We start from the raw sequence: 15849 nt of genomic DNA on the forward strand, positions 1-15849 counted from the left end.
TGTGGCACAAGCAGCAACCGGACTGACAGGAGGTCTATCCAAGCTTCTTTGGCCATGAAGTCCCGATGCCAGCCTCAGAGGGAGAGAAAACCTCCAATGAGGTAAAAAAGACCAGAATAAAATGGCCTTTGCACCAGCTTGGGACGCGGAATTATCTTTTGCGTACAGCCTCTTTCGCAGCTACTCGCTTTAAACTGTTTCATGCAAAATCACAGTATTTTTTGAGCACTTCAAAGCTTCTGTGCAACATCTGCTCAGTCCTTTTCCAAGAATAGCGAGAAAAAAACTGATTCACGCTGTAAGAGAAGAACCTGCTGCATGAGTGATTATCTTTAACACGGATCTGACCTAACAGATTGTACCAAGTCCTGCTGTGCACTTATAATTACTATCAACTTCTAAATAGGTAAAACAAGAGTCAGTTCTGATTACAGAGAATACGCAGGGTCTGCAGCCAGGAGACACCTCGAAGGCACTGCTGGAGAATTAATCCATTGGACGCATCCCAGAATCGAATTAACTCTTGTGTCCCTTTTAATAAATGGGATGATATAGCAGCCGTCCTATTGGCCAAAATAGGCAACCCCATGGCTCTAGCTCTTCCAGATGAAGATGTCCCCTTTATCCATTCAAAGAGGAAAGGCGGGTAATTCCAGGGGCAGGAATCAGCGTCTAAGTGCACTTTAGTCTGGAGTGTTTGAATGACTGGGTAGCCCTTTAGGTAGCACATCAGATCACACAGTGTCTGTTTTACTTATGCAATAATTCCCACTGCTGGCGGCTCCACTACAAGATGCCCCCTGACAATAAGAGTTGTGTCTTTTAAGCCCAAGGCAAGGAGGCACCTTAAGGATGTCTCTGTTGGTTATTCTACTGCAGAGTTTAGGGAGAATGGGGATTGCTGCTATCAGAAGCTGTTACTTTTTATAAGGAACAATATGGGATAAAAAAAACTCCACTAAAAGCTTTAACGTGCCTTTGGGCTTCTGGCAGGGGTTGGAGACTGATGGGAGCTGATTGGTGGATTCTGTTCAGAAGTCTGTTTGTGTAGTGTGGTCTCCCATCTGCCTGCTGCTCTACAATGTGATCCAACACTACTGCACTTACATCAGAAAAACAGCCCCAGGTGCTGCCCCAAATAATCGCCATCACTGCACTATCTTCCAGCTTCTGTCCAACATGAACACTGAAGGGGATTTCTAGGTGCGCTTAAAAATAAAGGGAAGGGGGCAGGCCTTTTACAAATAACCCTAAAAGGCCCTTCTCGAGCAAGCCTACATTTGTTCAAGCGGGTCTGTCCACCCTCTGGATGCTCAGCACGTCCCCTCACATGCGGCCAGAACCACTGTTGTCTCCCTGCACTTGGTTGCTCTGGGCAGCATTACAGAGCACAGCCTCGCTCCTCAGCAGCTAAAAAACTCCCCCTCCTTACGACAGCCTGAAAACGGAAACAATAGGCAGGGAAGGGAGGGAGCACATGTTATGTTTTGTTCACCTGCGTCCAACATCCCAACTCAATGAGGCCGGACTTTTCAAAGGAATCTAGCACCCAACTCCCATTGAAACATGCATCGAGTTATTGTTAAGGGCTAACTACTCACTTCACAGGCATGCGGAGAGTCACAATTAAACTTCACAGGAGAGGAAGCTGAGGTGGCGCAAGGTTAAAAAAACACCCCTAGAAAACACCATTTCTCTACACATATACACACAACACAACAAATCCCAAGTCATTCTTATTGCCTAGCCCCATTTTTTGGCATCTTGCTGTTCCCCCCTTTTGCCCCCCCCCACCATACACACCCCTTTGAAGCCTGTAAGGTGCCAATCCCCACACCCGCTGAGGAAAGGTTCTGTCAGCTTCTGTTGCACTCTTGGTCAATAAATCAACTCAATTTAAAGCAGCTTGACTGAGTGAGCTCTCCCATCACTGAACACAGGGTTCAGTGTCATTTTAGAAATTATTAGGCTTTGCCCTGATCTTTTAGTTTAAAACCATTACAGAACATTGACAATGTCAGATATATTTCTACTCAAGATTAATTGATTTTAAAAATGTTGACACCTCCCAAAAAACTCTGAAAAACTTTATATTGGGACAATAATTAAAATACAAAGTCCAGATTTCTATTGCCTTACACTAACTCTGTTTCCATGCAAATGTGCCGGGTTATAAAATCCAAAGACGTCTGAAAAAAGTCTGTTTAAAAACAATTCTGCTTGCTTGTAGCCTAGGCTTTTTAAAGTTCTCCAGGAGGCATTAGTCGCTCTTTAGGAGAAATATCCTAGGAGAATTTACCATAAGATAGTTTCCAACTGTTTATTAAATATAACACAGGAGTCAGAGGCTGGAGTACACTATTGCCTTCCAACTGATACTAAAAACTAGTGTCCATCTGGAAAGATTGCTTGAAACAACGGTAAAATCAGATTGCCAACTGTGCAAATGTCCCGACCTGTCTAGAGATTAATTTTTCCCGACATTCTATTACTCCACAGCCAGTGTCCACTCACTGAGTGTAGCTGTCAGCAAAATAATTAAGATTTTTCATTCAGCTTTTCTAACACTTGGTCACATAACAAACCAGACAGCTTTGAAGCCAGCTTGCCCTTGGCAGAGAAATCAGGAGCCAAAAGGGTTAATTTTAAAGTTACAAATGGACTTAGTTCTTTCAATTTTCTGTGTGTGAGAGCATCCATGCCTGCATACGTGCGCGCGTGTGTAAGATCCATATTTCTCCAATGTCCCTCACTTCATTTTAGTACCAAAGTTATCTCGGGCCACACAAAGATGGTGTCCCCTTAATGTTACTGTTGAAAATTAATGACATCAGCAATTGGGTCGCCGTCTCATGAGACTGAAAGCACCATTGGGGTTATTAACACTGACGGCAGGAATCTCAAAGCATTTTGAGTTTCCTTCATGAATGGTTTCCGTGTCCCTCCTTTTGGATGGTCACAGCACACTGCCTTCTGCGCCTGGGTTGGGTGGAGAGGGATGGTGTGTCTGCCATTCACCGCCTTGGGCAGCTAAAGGAACGCTGCTTTTCAGCTGAGACTTAGCTGAGTTCTCCTGTCTGGATTCCCCTCCTGAAATTGGACTAAGGTTTAGAAAGAAACAAAACTGAACTCTGCTTGTGCAAGGTGCCCGGCTGGCAGCTCGCGTGGAGCGAATCCGCTCTTTCCTCCACGGCAGGTACAGCATGTAGCTGTGCACGCAAGCGACCTGTGCCCTCCTGCCACCGGTGTACGGCTCCGCTACAGCCTGCAGGGAAGTTCTAATAATTGAGTCCCACCGAGTCCCTGCTTCTCTGCAGAGAGGGCCAGCAAAGGTACGCTGGGGTTCTGCATTCTGTACCTGGAAATCTGTTCCTCTTCCTGCCTGGAACAGTCCTCACAACGTTCTAGAAAGCTCCTTGAACAAGGTGCTTGTGACTGCGTCTATCTGGCGCTCTTTCTAAGCCTACGAAGGGAGCTGTGCTGCAGGAACAGTGTCCCCAGCACGCAAGTCTGGGCCAGACCAGCACAAGTACAAAGGCATTTTTGCATAAATCACCCTAAGAGAAGACAGCAAGGTCAGCTCCATCGTTAGAATCAAACCGGGACCGGACTGGGCCGACGGCCTGAGGACACTGCTGAGAGCCGCACAGGCAGCTCAGTACCGACGAGCCGAGAGGCGCAGCCAAGTCCTGGCCGTGCTGGAACCGGCTCCCACTAAACCTAGCACGTGCTCTAGCCCGGGACACAGGATGAGCCGTGGCGGGGTGGGACGTGCTTCCTGATGAGGTTCACATCAAAGGAGGAGAATGGTGTGTCGCAGTCGCCAGTGAACAAACACAGTGAACAAACAAACAAAAGGGTTTCTGTCAGAGTTAACAAAAACAAAAAAAAATAGCCAACGTGAATTTGAGGCTTTTTTTTTTTTTTTTTTGACGACAACCCTGAGGAATGAAGCCTCAGATCCCCAGAACAGGAACAGCAATGGTGCAAGCTTCCCTGCCGCCACCCAGACCCTGTGCGTCCTGCCCCTGTCCTGCAGAGACCAGGTCTCCAGGCTCCATCTTTTTGGCTCTACAAACCCTTGTTCTGTCTGCTCACATGGCCAACAAGCAGGGCAGCTATTGCTAATTTGGTGGAGGTCTGAACTAGGGATTGGACAAGAGCGCCAGGAAGTAGACAGAGACATTAACTCATTCCAGAGAGGCCACCCGGAGCTTTCACTAAAGGCTTATGGTCTTGAAGATGTCATGTCCCATGTGGAAAGTTAGTTTTAGTGGTCCCAAGAATTCACAGGGTAGCATTACTGTCTTGCTACGCAATAAGAAAGCAGACTGTTGCAGACATAGGAAGCCTATCCAATCAAAGACACCCAGGAGTGGCAGGCAGGGTTTGAATCTTGCAGCTCTGTCTACTATGCACGTGTGCTGGTCAATCACTGATGTGCCAACAATACATGGCACAATTCTGGGGCATTACTGAAGTCTCTCACACCTTCCAATGATCTCCCTTACTTTTTCCTTTCAGCAGGGGTGTCTGAGTTTCTGCAGGCATAGTTAGGGACAGGAAGCTGGGGTTGCAATGTTACACTAGGACCAGCGATGGGAATACTAATAAACTGGGTGGTGATGGAAACCTGCTGAGCTGCAATCCTTCTCCTCTGTACATCGAGGAGACGGGTGTGGTATGGATGGGATAGCTGTGGTGCCCCAGAGACTCTGGTCTTTTGGGGTAAGGCTGCCTCCATTTCAATCAATGCTAATAGAAATTTAATGTTAACTGTGCAAACTGGAGGAGTTTACTGAAGGATGGAAAAGCCAATGTGCATAATGTATTTAATGAGAGCCACTAACATGAAATATGCACAGTGAGTTTGCTGAATTTACGGGACGCAGAAATATACCTGCCTATATTTAACTAAACGAATCTTTTATTAACCTGAAAAGTAGTGAGCGAAGAAGGATGAAGGGCCAGTGTGATGAGGCTGTTGCTTAGCAACCTGCTGCTGTTCATGCAGAGAAATGTGTTGGGGTTGTTTTTGGATTGCACAATGAGGGTATAGAAACGGGGCCCAAGCAGGGAGCGGAGACACAAGCCAAAGATGGTCTCTTTGTTGAAAGAACCAGTGTGGGAAGGATCTATTCTCTCCTGGGTACCCAACAATATCACCTGAATGAAATTCTGGAGGAATGTGCTCTGCAGCATATTGTGGTTGGGAGACTGTGGTCCAAAACTGAACCTGTCTGGAAGGAAAGGGGGTTCAGCGCTGTGACATTAAAAGGGTAGTGGACACACAGCTTCCACATGACCCCGCATGACAGCTTCCTCGTGACCCCACAGCACACAGGGTTTCTAAGGTGGCAGAAGCTCCTTTGTGTGAAAACTCTGATCAGTCCAGACTATTGGTTTTTAACTATAGTGACTCCACATATGTTTAGGAATTTTTCAAACAGGTCTCAGAAGTTGCTATGGGAGCAACAGCCTCCTCATGTTGGCCCTTTATCCTTCTTCACTCCCCATACCAGAAACATCTTTCTTTATATTAGAAAACTATAAGCCCAAATGTATCTGGCCACTGGCAGGAGGGAATGGGAATCTGCAATAGCAGCAGGCAGAACAGAAACTGCTGCAGCCATTTTCAAGGCAGGTTCTTCCCTGTGGCTGCAGAATCTAGAGACTAAAGGTGAGCCCCAGCAAAGAGACATCCTGGGTCAGATTCTAATAGCAGATGTGCAGCCACAAGTGATAAACAGCAGAGATCAGAATCCGGTTGCAAACATACATGTGAAACAGAGGAATAGTCTGCCCCTTATGTAAATGCACCTAACCAGCAACGACGTCTCATCAAACAACATGCGTGTTGCTCCATATTAGATTTTGAAACAGCTTGTTGGTCAGAAAGTTCTCCAGGGGCACTCTGGTTATGTGACTGGCACTAAATAACTTTTCCTGACTGAATGAGGCTGTGCAGACATCGCTTTAGAGCTGGTGAAGGTGAGCACTTTGAAGCCCCAAATCAAAGCAGGCAGGAGAGAGAGCGCTCGAACCAGTCACACGCAAGGCAAGAGTGTAGGAATGGGGGAATGCACTGCTAGAAAGGCAACAGAATAACTGTCTCAGCTCTGTTTGGATACAAGTACCAATCAGCGTTTACAGGGATGGGTACGGCATAAGAACCTGGATAGATGGAATGAGATCAGCTTTTAGTTAAGGCCTTTTTGCAACGATCTCCTATTCGGTTCTCTGAGGCATGCACATGACACCAACGAAAGGAACTGGGTGGGAGTGATGGTAACGGTTTTAGAGGCAGCCAGACCTGTGTCTTGAAATAACTTACCGGTAATTGTGACCCATAACCACCATGCAATAGAACCAGCTTCCTGTGTTGAACTGTAGGAGGCAGCATTCTCCCTGAACAGATACAATCAAGATCTCACTGCTGTCCATAAATAGACATATTCAGCAAGCAATTAAGTAGAGATCAGGAGACCAAATAAAAAGGTTCTCAGCAAATTATATTGAAAAGCACAGTGGGCTGAGGGTTCTGAACACACAGCTAAGCCAGGGAGAGGGGAAGGGCTGACAAGCCTTGTGATGCTGCCTGAAGCACAGAAGTCTCTAAGCCAGAGACCCCCTTCCGTCAAATGACACACTTCATCCTAACAAGCAGTGAGCTGGAGGAGAAAGGCAGGAGGAGTGTAAGGATGCAAACAGTCCTTGCAGAGATTCAGACTGGATCCGGTGTCTCTTCATGATATATCCCTGAGGCAGCAATTTGGGTTACAAGTCTGTCTTCATCTCCAAGACACAGCCCCACAAGTTATGCAGACTGACATATACTTCAAGCCGTCCCTTTTCTGTTAGATAAAGGATGCTTCTTCATTTGCCATCCCAGGCTGTCGTGTTGGGATGCTATGTGCTGTTCGATTTCACACTCCACCCCAGCAGTGGCTGCATTTCAGTGACAGGCAAAAGATTTCTTGCATAAATCTTAATTCTGGCAATTACTGGGGGGATGCTCGGAGGTGAAAGGAAGAATATAAAATGAAAGGGCCAAATTTGGCAGCTCGTAATCAAGCAAAACTCCCAATGGGGGTTTAAGGACTGCAGAATTAGGCTGTAAGGTTTTTTTTTATTATTACTGCTACTTTTAGGGCTAGAGCTTTTGCTGAATGAGCGGAAACTAGAGCCTCGACTGACATTATCAAAAACTAGCTGTGAAAGACACAAAGCAATCACTATGTTGACAGTGTTCTTTAGAGTAAATGTCATTGTCAAAGGAAGCATAACCTGTCAATGCTTTCCAAAGGTCTGCACTAGTCTCCTTTAAAAGTCAAGCGATCTCTCAAGGTGCGTAGGTAGAAAGGACAGGGACTCGGGAGCATATTCTGGTGGATTGACTGAAACTGTGGAATTCTGACAAGCATCAGAAGAAGGGACTCTGGATAAATGCACATTACGCTCATAGTCTAAATGCGCAGACTCTAGATAAATGCACATTACGCTCATTCTATTGGCTGCGGCTTCCAGCACCAAGACTCTCCAAGGAAGTTACTGGAGACTGCCTGACACTTGTTCCTGGTGTACGTGGAACAAGATTTATCATTCTACCCAGGCACTAGGTTTGCTCATAGCTCAAATGGGGGGTAAAACCGAGAACAGTGGACAGGTGCATTTTTAGGGCTGTGGAACTATAAACCAGTGTCCGATAAATGCCAATAGCATTTGTATTCAAGTAATTTGAAAGAAACAGGCAGGAGGATTCATGTTCTTCTTGAGACACCAGAAGTTAGAATTGTTTCTATTAAAGACTCTTGGCAGGTTTTCAAACCTAAGCTTACTTGCCAGGCGTTGTGCCTACAAGTTTTTCATATCCATGTTCAGCGTGTCAGACAGACAGATACACCCAGCTGAGACAAATTACACCTGGTCTTTCCCAGTCCCATGGAGAAGTCAATGGAATCTACAATAGATTGGGAATGTTATTTATCTTGGCTAAAAGTCTGCCAGCAGGATTTCTGAATACTTGTCTTAAAATGATGGAAAAGAAGGGGCAGGTGAGCCGCTGGCTTCAGTGAAGAGACCTGAGCACTGCACTCACAGACTGCTTGCTGTCCTGGTGTGTGGTAAACTAACTCAGGTTCTCCTGTGAGGAGGTTCTTTCCTAACTAGGAAAGAATTCTCACTAACCCTTCCTGGTTCCCCAGCTAATTGTGAGGGTCTGTCGGGGTGGGGGTGGGGGGGACGTTGTCTGTCAGCCACACAGGGTAACGTCTTGTGAAATAACCCGCACCGAACTACGGTCACCCCAAAAGGAGGCAGTATGACCAATGCATGAGATCTCCTGTGTAAGCCCCAGGCAGATGCATGTAGAAACTGTGAATACCTCATCTTTCCTTAATGGACCATCCCTTTACTTAGACAGCCCTTGCCTCAGAGATCTTACAGTCTTTTTGTTCTGTGTTTGTACAGCACCTAGCACAGTGGGGTTCATGACAGGGGCTCCTAGGCACTCCCACAACACAAATAAATAACACCAATAATGCCAACTAGATGGGATTTAATCAATTAGCAGTCATCATAACATTAGTCTAGGTAAGAGGAAATTTGGCTTATGCCAACTTTGCTCAGTCAGTAAAATATTACCTACAGCGGCACCGGTGAAGACTTTACAAGCTCACCGAGCCACCTCCGCAGTGCTCTCATGGAGAGAGAGACAGAGAGGCAGATGTCCCAGGATCTGCACTCTGGGTTTCTCACTTGGTTACACACTGTGTTATTATTGTGGCACTGAGGTCATCCAAATATAGTGGGCATTTTGTTTTGTTTTTTTACAGACTATTAGCTACAGCATGTTCTTGCTCAACACTATAGCCCAGTGTCGTTTCACATTCTGCACGATAGCTCAGGCTCCTTGCTCCCTATAGATATGGCACTGGCCATACATGTTCAGATGAATTTACCTCTCCTTTTTTCCACATTGTAATCCACTTAATTATATTGATTAATGCCAACTCAATTGCCTTTATGAAAAGACACTTCAAGCAAAGTCCTGCAATTATGTCCAGGAGATCCTAACTCAACATACCCAAGGAAACGCCACTATTAAAAAGCTTCAACTGGCCCTTTCAAGATTTCCGCTTTAAAACCTATTAAACAAATAAACAAACCAACCCAACTGTGACAAGCCAGAAAGTTCTAATGCAGAATACGAGTCAGTGCATATTTACAAGGCAAAACCCATGGTCCGACTGCCCTCTAGTGGATTTCATGATGCATAACGTAGCCCACTTTTAGCCTGCTTTAATACTTCAAAACATGGAGCATTATTCATATCTATAAGTCAAAGTGTGTCACTAAAGCTGACACCTACAATATCATTAGGGTTACCAAAGGACCCATAGCAGTTTGCAAAATATTCAAACAGAAAAGGTTTCGGTCGTAACTTAAAAGCTGTTTTGTGTTTAAAGTCTTTTACTGAGGCTTGGGAGAGAATGCAGAGAAAGATTGTAACTGGAAGCTCTGGAGGGAGCATAACAAAATAAGTTCAAATTAAATGCATTCAGCAGAGTCAGGCTCGATAGGAAGAGTCTAGGTATTTCTATGATAAGGTACAAACAGATGAATCTGCTAGACTACGTTCTCATGATACTTCAGTAGCAGACGCCTGTATTGTGATGTGTGAGGCAGCAGTGATTTGACACCCCCCGCTTCCACACCCAGTGGGACAGTGGAAATGCTGCAGGTGTGGCTGTGCTGTTCCCAAGGAGAGCTCAACCGCGAGCGTTCGTTCTGCGGGAGACAGTGTTTCAAAGCATACGTGCTACAAACACTCGTGGAGCCCCAATCAACGTTCCATGGGAGGCCGCTCTGAACCCCTGCTCACATCAACAGGTTCCAAAGCATGAAAATATCATTCTGTTTTGAACAGAGCCTCCAGAAGACAGAGAAGAAAAACAACTCTCCAGGAGGTCTCCACTCCATAGGGCTAGGAGAGATTCTCAAACACAGACATGTTCTTACTTTACTCGGCAGCTGTGTAATAAACTGCACTGTCTACTCCTCTGCATCCACTTGGAGGCTTGAAATGGGTTCCCTGGTATGTACTATACATGCCTCTGTTTCCAGGGGAGGCTGGCCACCATCCCTGACAAGAACTGGCCACCTACCGGCACTGCCTAGTTAAAGCGGACACTTTATGCAGCAAAACGTTTACTAACAGACGACGTTTTCTGGCAGTTCCTCAAATACAGATAGTCCTATAGACTTCAGAAACACCACCACATTAATAAGGAAATAAACACTCACACTGATGTTTAAACAGGCAGTTAAGTTGAGAGCAATCTGGTTAGCGCACCCATAGATAAATCGAGAAAGATTAAAAACAGCAGAGGGGGGGAGTGACTTTCAATGAGTTGCTCATTTTTTTACAGTACCTCCCACGGTGAAACTATCAATTACATTGTTCCATATAAAGAGATGCTGGATAAAAGGGCATACTCATTTTGCCTGATTTTGAACCCAGTCCAGTTCAACTCAAACTCTAGCATATTGGGTTTGTTTCCTGCTGAGGAAAAGAAGAGCAGTGGGAGAAAAAAAGTAACTTGGAGGGGCCAGGGTTCAAAAGCACTCAGCCTGGACCTAACTCCAAGTGAAGTCAAATGCAATTTTACTTCAAATGCTTCAATGGGAGCAACTGGGCTGAATGATTTTGAAAATATCACCCTACAGTATATTTTAGCTGCACACATGAACACACAATATACATAGGTTACCACTTCTGTCAGATTAACTTTTGTTCCCAATGTACAGCAAAGCCTTCCCTTTATCTAGGAAAAGGTTGGATTTCTTTCCTTCTTTTTTAAATTGAATCATGCTTGAGGGAAAACTACTGTGTTTAAATGACAAGAAAAGAGGGTTCACAGACCTGACCTAGTTTTGCAAACATGATGAAAAATATAGTCAGCAAGGTTTCCCAAAGTTTTGAATTCTACAAGTTTCCTCCTACCCTACTAAACGACATGTTTTTTTTCTCAGCTAGACCCTAGAACAGAATACACTGGCATCAGAGGTACATGCTGATTAAATAAGTAGTGTTTTCACATTTTATAAAGGACAATTAAATGAGGTTATTTATTCAGTCTATATCAATTATTCAAACCATCCGGGGGGTCTAGGGTTTAAAGAAATAAATCACAGTGTTATACAAGAATGGTACATTTGAGGTGGTTGTTGGAATGCCACTCCATGAGGCTGTAGGGGTTCGCATCTCCAAAGCCCAGGCCGGCCTGAAGATACTGGGGATGAAAACTTTATCGCAGAGACTTTCTGCCTTGCAAATTCCTTCTCCCAGGTTCAACAGGAAACGGTCCCTTAGTAGCCCACATTCCCAAAAACCTCATGCTATTGACAGGCTGGTTATTCCCCTGGGACGGACAGGTCGCAGTGCACGAGCCCAGGCATAGACGCTTAGTGTGAAGTCTTAGTACTTTGCACAATAAAAGCACCTCTCATTGAAGGCTCTCCAATCACTTTACAAACATCAATGAATTAGCCACATAATTCCCCTGGAAGGAAGGATGGAATCATTATCCCCGATTTTAAGATGGAGAATTGAGGTACAGAGAGGAAGTGATGTACCCAAAGGTAGTGCCACATCTGGGACTAGAACTTGGGAATGGTCAACACACGCTCAGGTCCTTTGCACAGTGGTGGTCAGGCCTTGAGCTTGTTGATCTGGTACAGAGACTTTGCCCAAACTTCTCATCACCAGGCAGGATCTAGGCAGGAAAGATTTAGTCCTTTGTCTCTGTACCTCATCCCTTTTGATACAACATAGGAATGTGCCATACCAGATGATCCCAACGGTTCACCTGGTCCAGTATCCTGCCTTGACAGTAGCCAGATCAGACATTTCAGAGGAAGGTGTCAGAGATCCTGTGGTGACATATCCTGGAATAACCTGCCCATTGGGGTTATTGTTCCCTAATCCCCATCAGGCAGTGGTTGTTTTATACCTTGAAGCATGTGGGGCTATACCCTGTCTACATAGTTTTATCCTACTGTGGATGTTCATATTGTCCATTAAAATGTCCAGTCCTTTTTAAAATCCTCCTAAGCTTTTGGCCTCAAAGATATCTTGTAGCAGTGAGTTCCACAGGCCAGTCATGTGTTAAGTAAAAAATGTTTCCTTTTCTCTCCGCCCCAGGGCCTTGCACAGCTCTTGTTCCAGGCAATGGGTAGCAGTGAACCAACTCCTACACTGTACCGGGGTCTCACAGACAATATGTTGCCAAGTTCTATGCTGTCACAGTTGAATTTTGCAAGCTTAAAAGCAGCATAGGGAGTGAGAATCCCACTAACCAATTCAAATTAAAATAAACTTCAGTCACGACCATAGCTGGTGCATTCTATGCCTTCTGTATTGTGTGTTCAGTGTTTGGGTTTTTTTGAGCAGAGATTAAAGCCAGGCAATGTGCTTTACAAGTCACCAATCTGGAAAATACTCACTCAGAAACGGTGTGGACGGCTTCGCTGAGCATCGCGGCTCTTCTCTGGTGTTACTTAAGGAATTTGTAGAAGTCCCAAGATGTTCCTCCGAATCAGTGGAAAACTGGAACTGGACTGTGCCAGACGCAACCTGCTTCACCTGAAATTTAAACAGATTTAGAAAAAACTGTGCTCTGTGCATATCCTCCATACCCGCTCTCTGGAATCAAAGGAGTTCTACTGCCAAGCAGCCAACAAAGTTAGAATAAGAAATTGTAACGCAAGGCATATGGCAGCAGGACTACCAACAGATAATTTTTTTTAAATGGGGTTCCCAGAAAGCTTTGGTTCAGTCTGAAAGTTATTTTCCTTGAGGCACGAAGGTTGTGGAATGACACTAAACTCCAAAATTATCATCAAATTTTCCTCCAAAGCTCACGTAGGATGGATTAATTACCAGAACTGTAACTCTGATCCTACAGACTGGAAGAAAGAGCTTTATGTTACAGTTTGTTAGTTCAGTTTCTGGTCATATTACAGCATCACAATGTGGCCTGTGTGCTTTTTCGCACACATTGGTCTGTTCAAAAACAGACTCCAACGAGAGACTGCTGAATTGGAATTAATTTGCAAACTGGATACAATTAACTTAGGCTTGCATAAAGACTGGGAGTGGATGGGTCATTACACAAAGTAAAACTATTTCCCCTTGTTTATTTCCCCTCCTACTGTCCTTGTAAACTGCTGGAAATGGCCCACCTTGATTATCACTACAAAAGGTCCCGCCCCTCCCCCTGCTCTCCTGCTGGTAATAGCTCACCTTTCCTGATCACTCTTGTTACAGTCTGTATGGTAACACCCATTGTTTCATGTTCTCTGTGTATATAAAATCTACCCACTATATTTTCCACTGAATGCATCCGATGAAGTGAGCTGTAGCTCACAAAAGCTTATGCTCTAATAAATGTGTTAGTCTCTAAGGTGCCACAAGTCCTCCTTTTCTTTTTATTGGTCTATTTGTAAACCTGTCCACCAGATCAAGAATGAACTTTGGCTTTCCACCAGACCAGCACTAGAAAAGAACTCTAGCAAACAGGTTTGGATAAAAACAGAAGGAAGCAACATCTTGGCAAGTGTTTTGGGGGAACAAATTCATTAATCTACAGCAGGATTCCCCAAATGGTCCTTGACGTCAGTGCAGCCACCAAAAACAAGCAGCAGTTCCCCCATTACTGCATTAGATTGAAAACCCTTTGGACCCCAAGAAGGCACACTGCACATTTCTGTGTGATTCTGATAACTAGACTGTTCTACTGCTGTGTTCTTGTATTAAAAGCAGATCAAAATCTTCTCTATCTAAAACTCCCTTTTAGAGAAACCCTTTCTAAATGTAAAATAGCCTTCAAATATCCTTTTCATCAACTAGCATGAGTCTCTTCTAGCTCAGGAGACAAAAGAAGGGGAGATTTTAGCTACTTTGCTCTCTTTCGTGAATCTTTCCACCAGCCAATAATGAAATACACTCAACCCCCAGCTGTAATAGATTCATTCTTATCAGGAACCAGGCACCCGATCCCATATCAGGCATTTCCTTCCAAGGCCCACCCTGTGTTGGCTAATTTCAATTCTTTTCTATTATTTCTCCATTTCTGTTTTGCCTGAATGGTTCTGCCTGTGTTGCACAGCACACAACATTCATTCTTTATTCGTTTTATTTTGTAAAACTGGAGCAGCCTCTACTATGGATTTACATGCTGTAATTGAGAGCAGAATCTGGTTCCTAATCTCTCAAACTGCCAAGGCTCAAATGCAGGAGAAAGACTTAAAATGAGAGACATGAGGGGGGATAAAAAAACTGACCCAAAGGACTAACTAATTTCTTTAGCACCTTCTGCCTTCTCAATGAGGTTCATATATCAAGAGTGGCCGCCAGATTATGGTTAAAACTAGAAAATCATCTGGGAACAGTATATTTGTCAAAAGCTTGCACCCTTTCCCAATTCTTATGAAATGCAGGGTGAACAGATTTTCATTGAGACTTTCCAGTTAGAGCCAGAAAAAGTCTTGGGAAAAGACTGTATGTGCAATGGAATGGACTAGCGAAACCACTCAACCATGTTTGCAAACTCTCCTTGCCCCCACACTTTGTGTGAAGTTTAACAAAGTTTAAGCAACATACACATATCTTCACTCTCTACGCAATCTATAGTTAAGATACAGAATAGAATCCAGTGTCATGACTTTTCCCCATTAGTGTGTGAATGTGAAGGACCCAGTTTAGTGTTATAATGGAATTCTGTACAGAAAGCATCTTTCTCAGAGATGGGTGCTTGTTCTGCATCACTAATCACAGACCCTTACTAAGCCACCCAAACATTGGTGGTTTCCCTTTGGCCTCTCTAATATTAAAGGACAGCTCCTAGGAAAGTGAAGGATCATATAGAGTGAACTGTAAGCTCTTCAGAGCAAGGACTATCACCTGCTATTTTTCTGTACATCACCTAGCACAAAAATCCAGACACTGCCAAAATAAATAATTTTATAAAGTATATGACAGCGCACTTGGCATGAATCTCATATAAATAATGAGCACCAAACAGCTGACAAAATAAATGAGCAATGTGTATTTTCTGATGCATTATCCTTCCTCCTTTTCTCATGTGTGTTCACTCAGTGGCTGGTTTGCATTGGGTTTGGGCTACTTAGCAAGATTCTTGTATGAAGCTTTTAAACCAACAAGAATGCTCTGTGCCGTGTGTATACTGAAAACCTGTAGGGTGGTTTTGATGCACCTTCGCTAAAGGAGAGCTCAGAAGAGCTTCTTTTTACCTCTTCAGAGCTCATGCTGGTGGGGGGCATCTTGTAAACTAACACATGGCTGGGGTTATGCTGGGCGCTTCCTTGCAGTGGTAAGATCACGTCCATGGAACTCGAGTCCAGCACAGGATTCCAAACAGTCCATCGGATGGAATGCATATAGGCTGCTTTCGTCAAAGAGGAAATGGACAATGCCTAGGATTAAAAATATATATGAGAGTAAATAAACAGATATGAAGAGCATTTGGTGTGGTGCCATAACTCTATCTCTGTGCCACTCTAGACTGCTGTCATCCAACCCAAAATCAAACAGGAATTGGCCATTAGCCATTTTCTGCCCACTGAATGGTAATAATCGTCTGCCTTTAGCCATCTTTCGTCGGAACCTCATCATCTCCAAGCAGAGTGACAGGCATGTTGTCTGCAGCCTTTTTCTTTTCTGTTTGTTTGGCTTTCAACCCTAATCAATATTCAGAATGAACAGTGCATCACATCATAAGCGATGACCTAAAATGAACACAGATGCATATACATTTCTGCACAACC

The 15849-nt window shown here is 44.3% G+C and overlaps 1 protein-coding gene across 4 annotated transcripts in view; it reads right to left on the bottom strand.

Annotated features, from left to right (window-relative positions):
* NPHP4 (nephrocystin 4) overlaps positions 1-15849 on the bottom strand; it is a 97963-nt gene that overhangs the window by 35783 nt on the left and 46331 nt on the right. For all 4 annotated transcript variants that reach the window (XR_013348343.1, XM_077837184.1, XM_077837183.1 and 1 more), the window contains exons 10-11: positions 15316-15498; positions 12508-12646 (exon numbers count right to left, since the gene is read on the bottom strand). Coding sequence is in view for 3 of the 4 variants with exons in the window: in XM_077837184.1 (XP_077693310.1) it covers positions 12508-12646; positions 15316-15498 (322 nt within the window). In the remaining variant the exon portion in view is untranslated. The remainder of the gene's footprint in view (positions 1-12507; positions 12647-15315; positions 15499-15849) is intronic.

This window comes from Eretmochelys imbricata, chromosome 18 (genome assembly GCF_965152235.1).
Source record: "Eretmochelys imbricata isolate rEreImb1 chromosome 18, rEreImb1.hap1, whole genome shotgun sequence".
In the NCBI taxonomy this organism is placed as follows: Eukaryota; Metazoa; Chordata; order Testudines; family Cheloniidae; genus Eretmochelys; species Eretmochelys imbricata.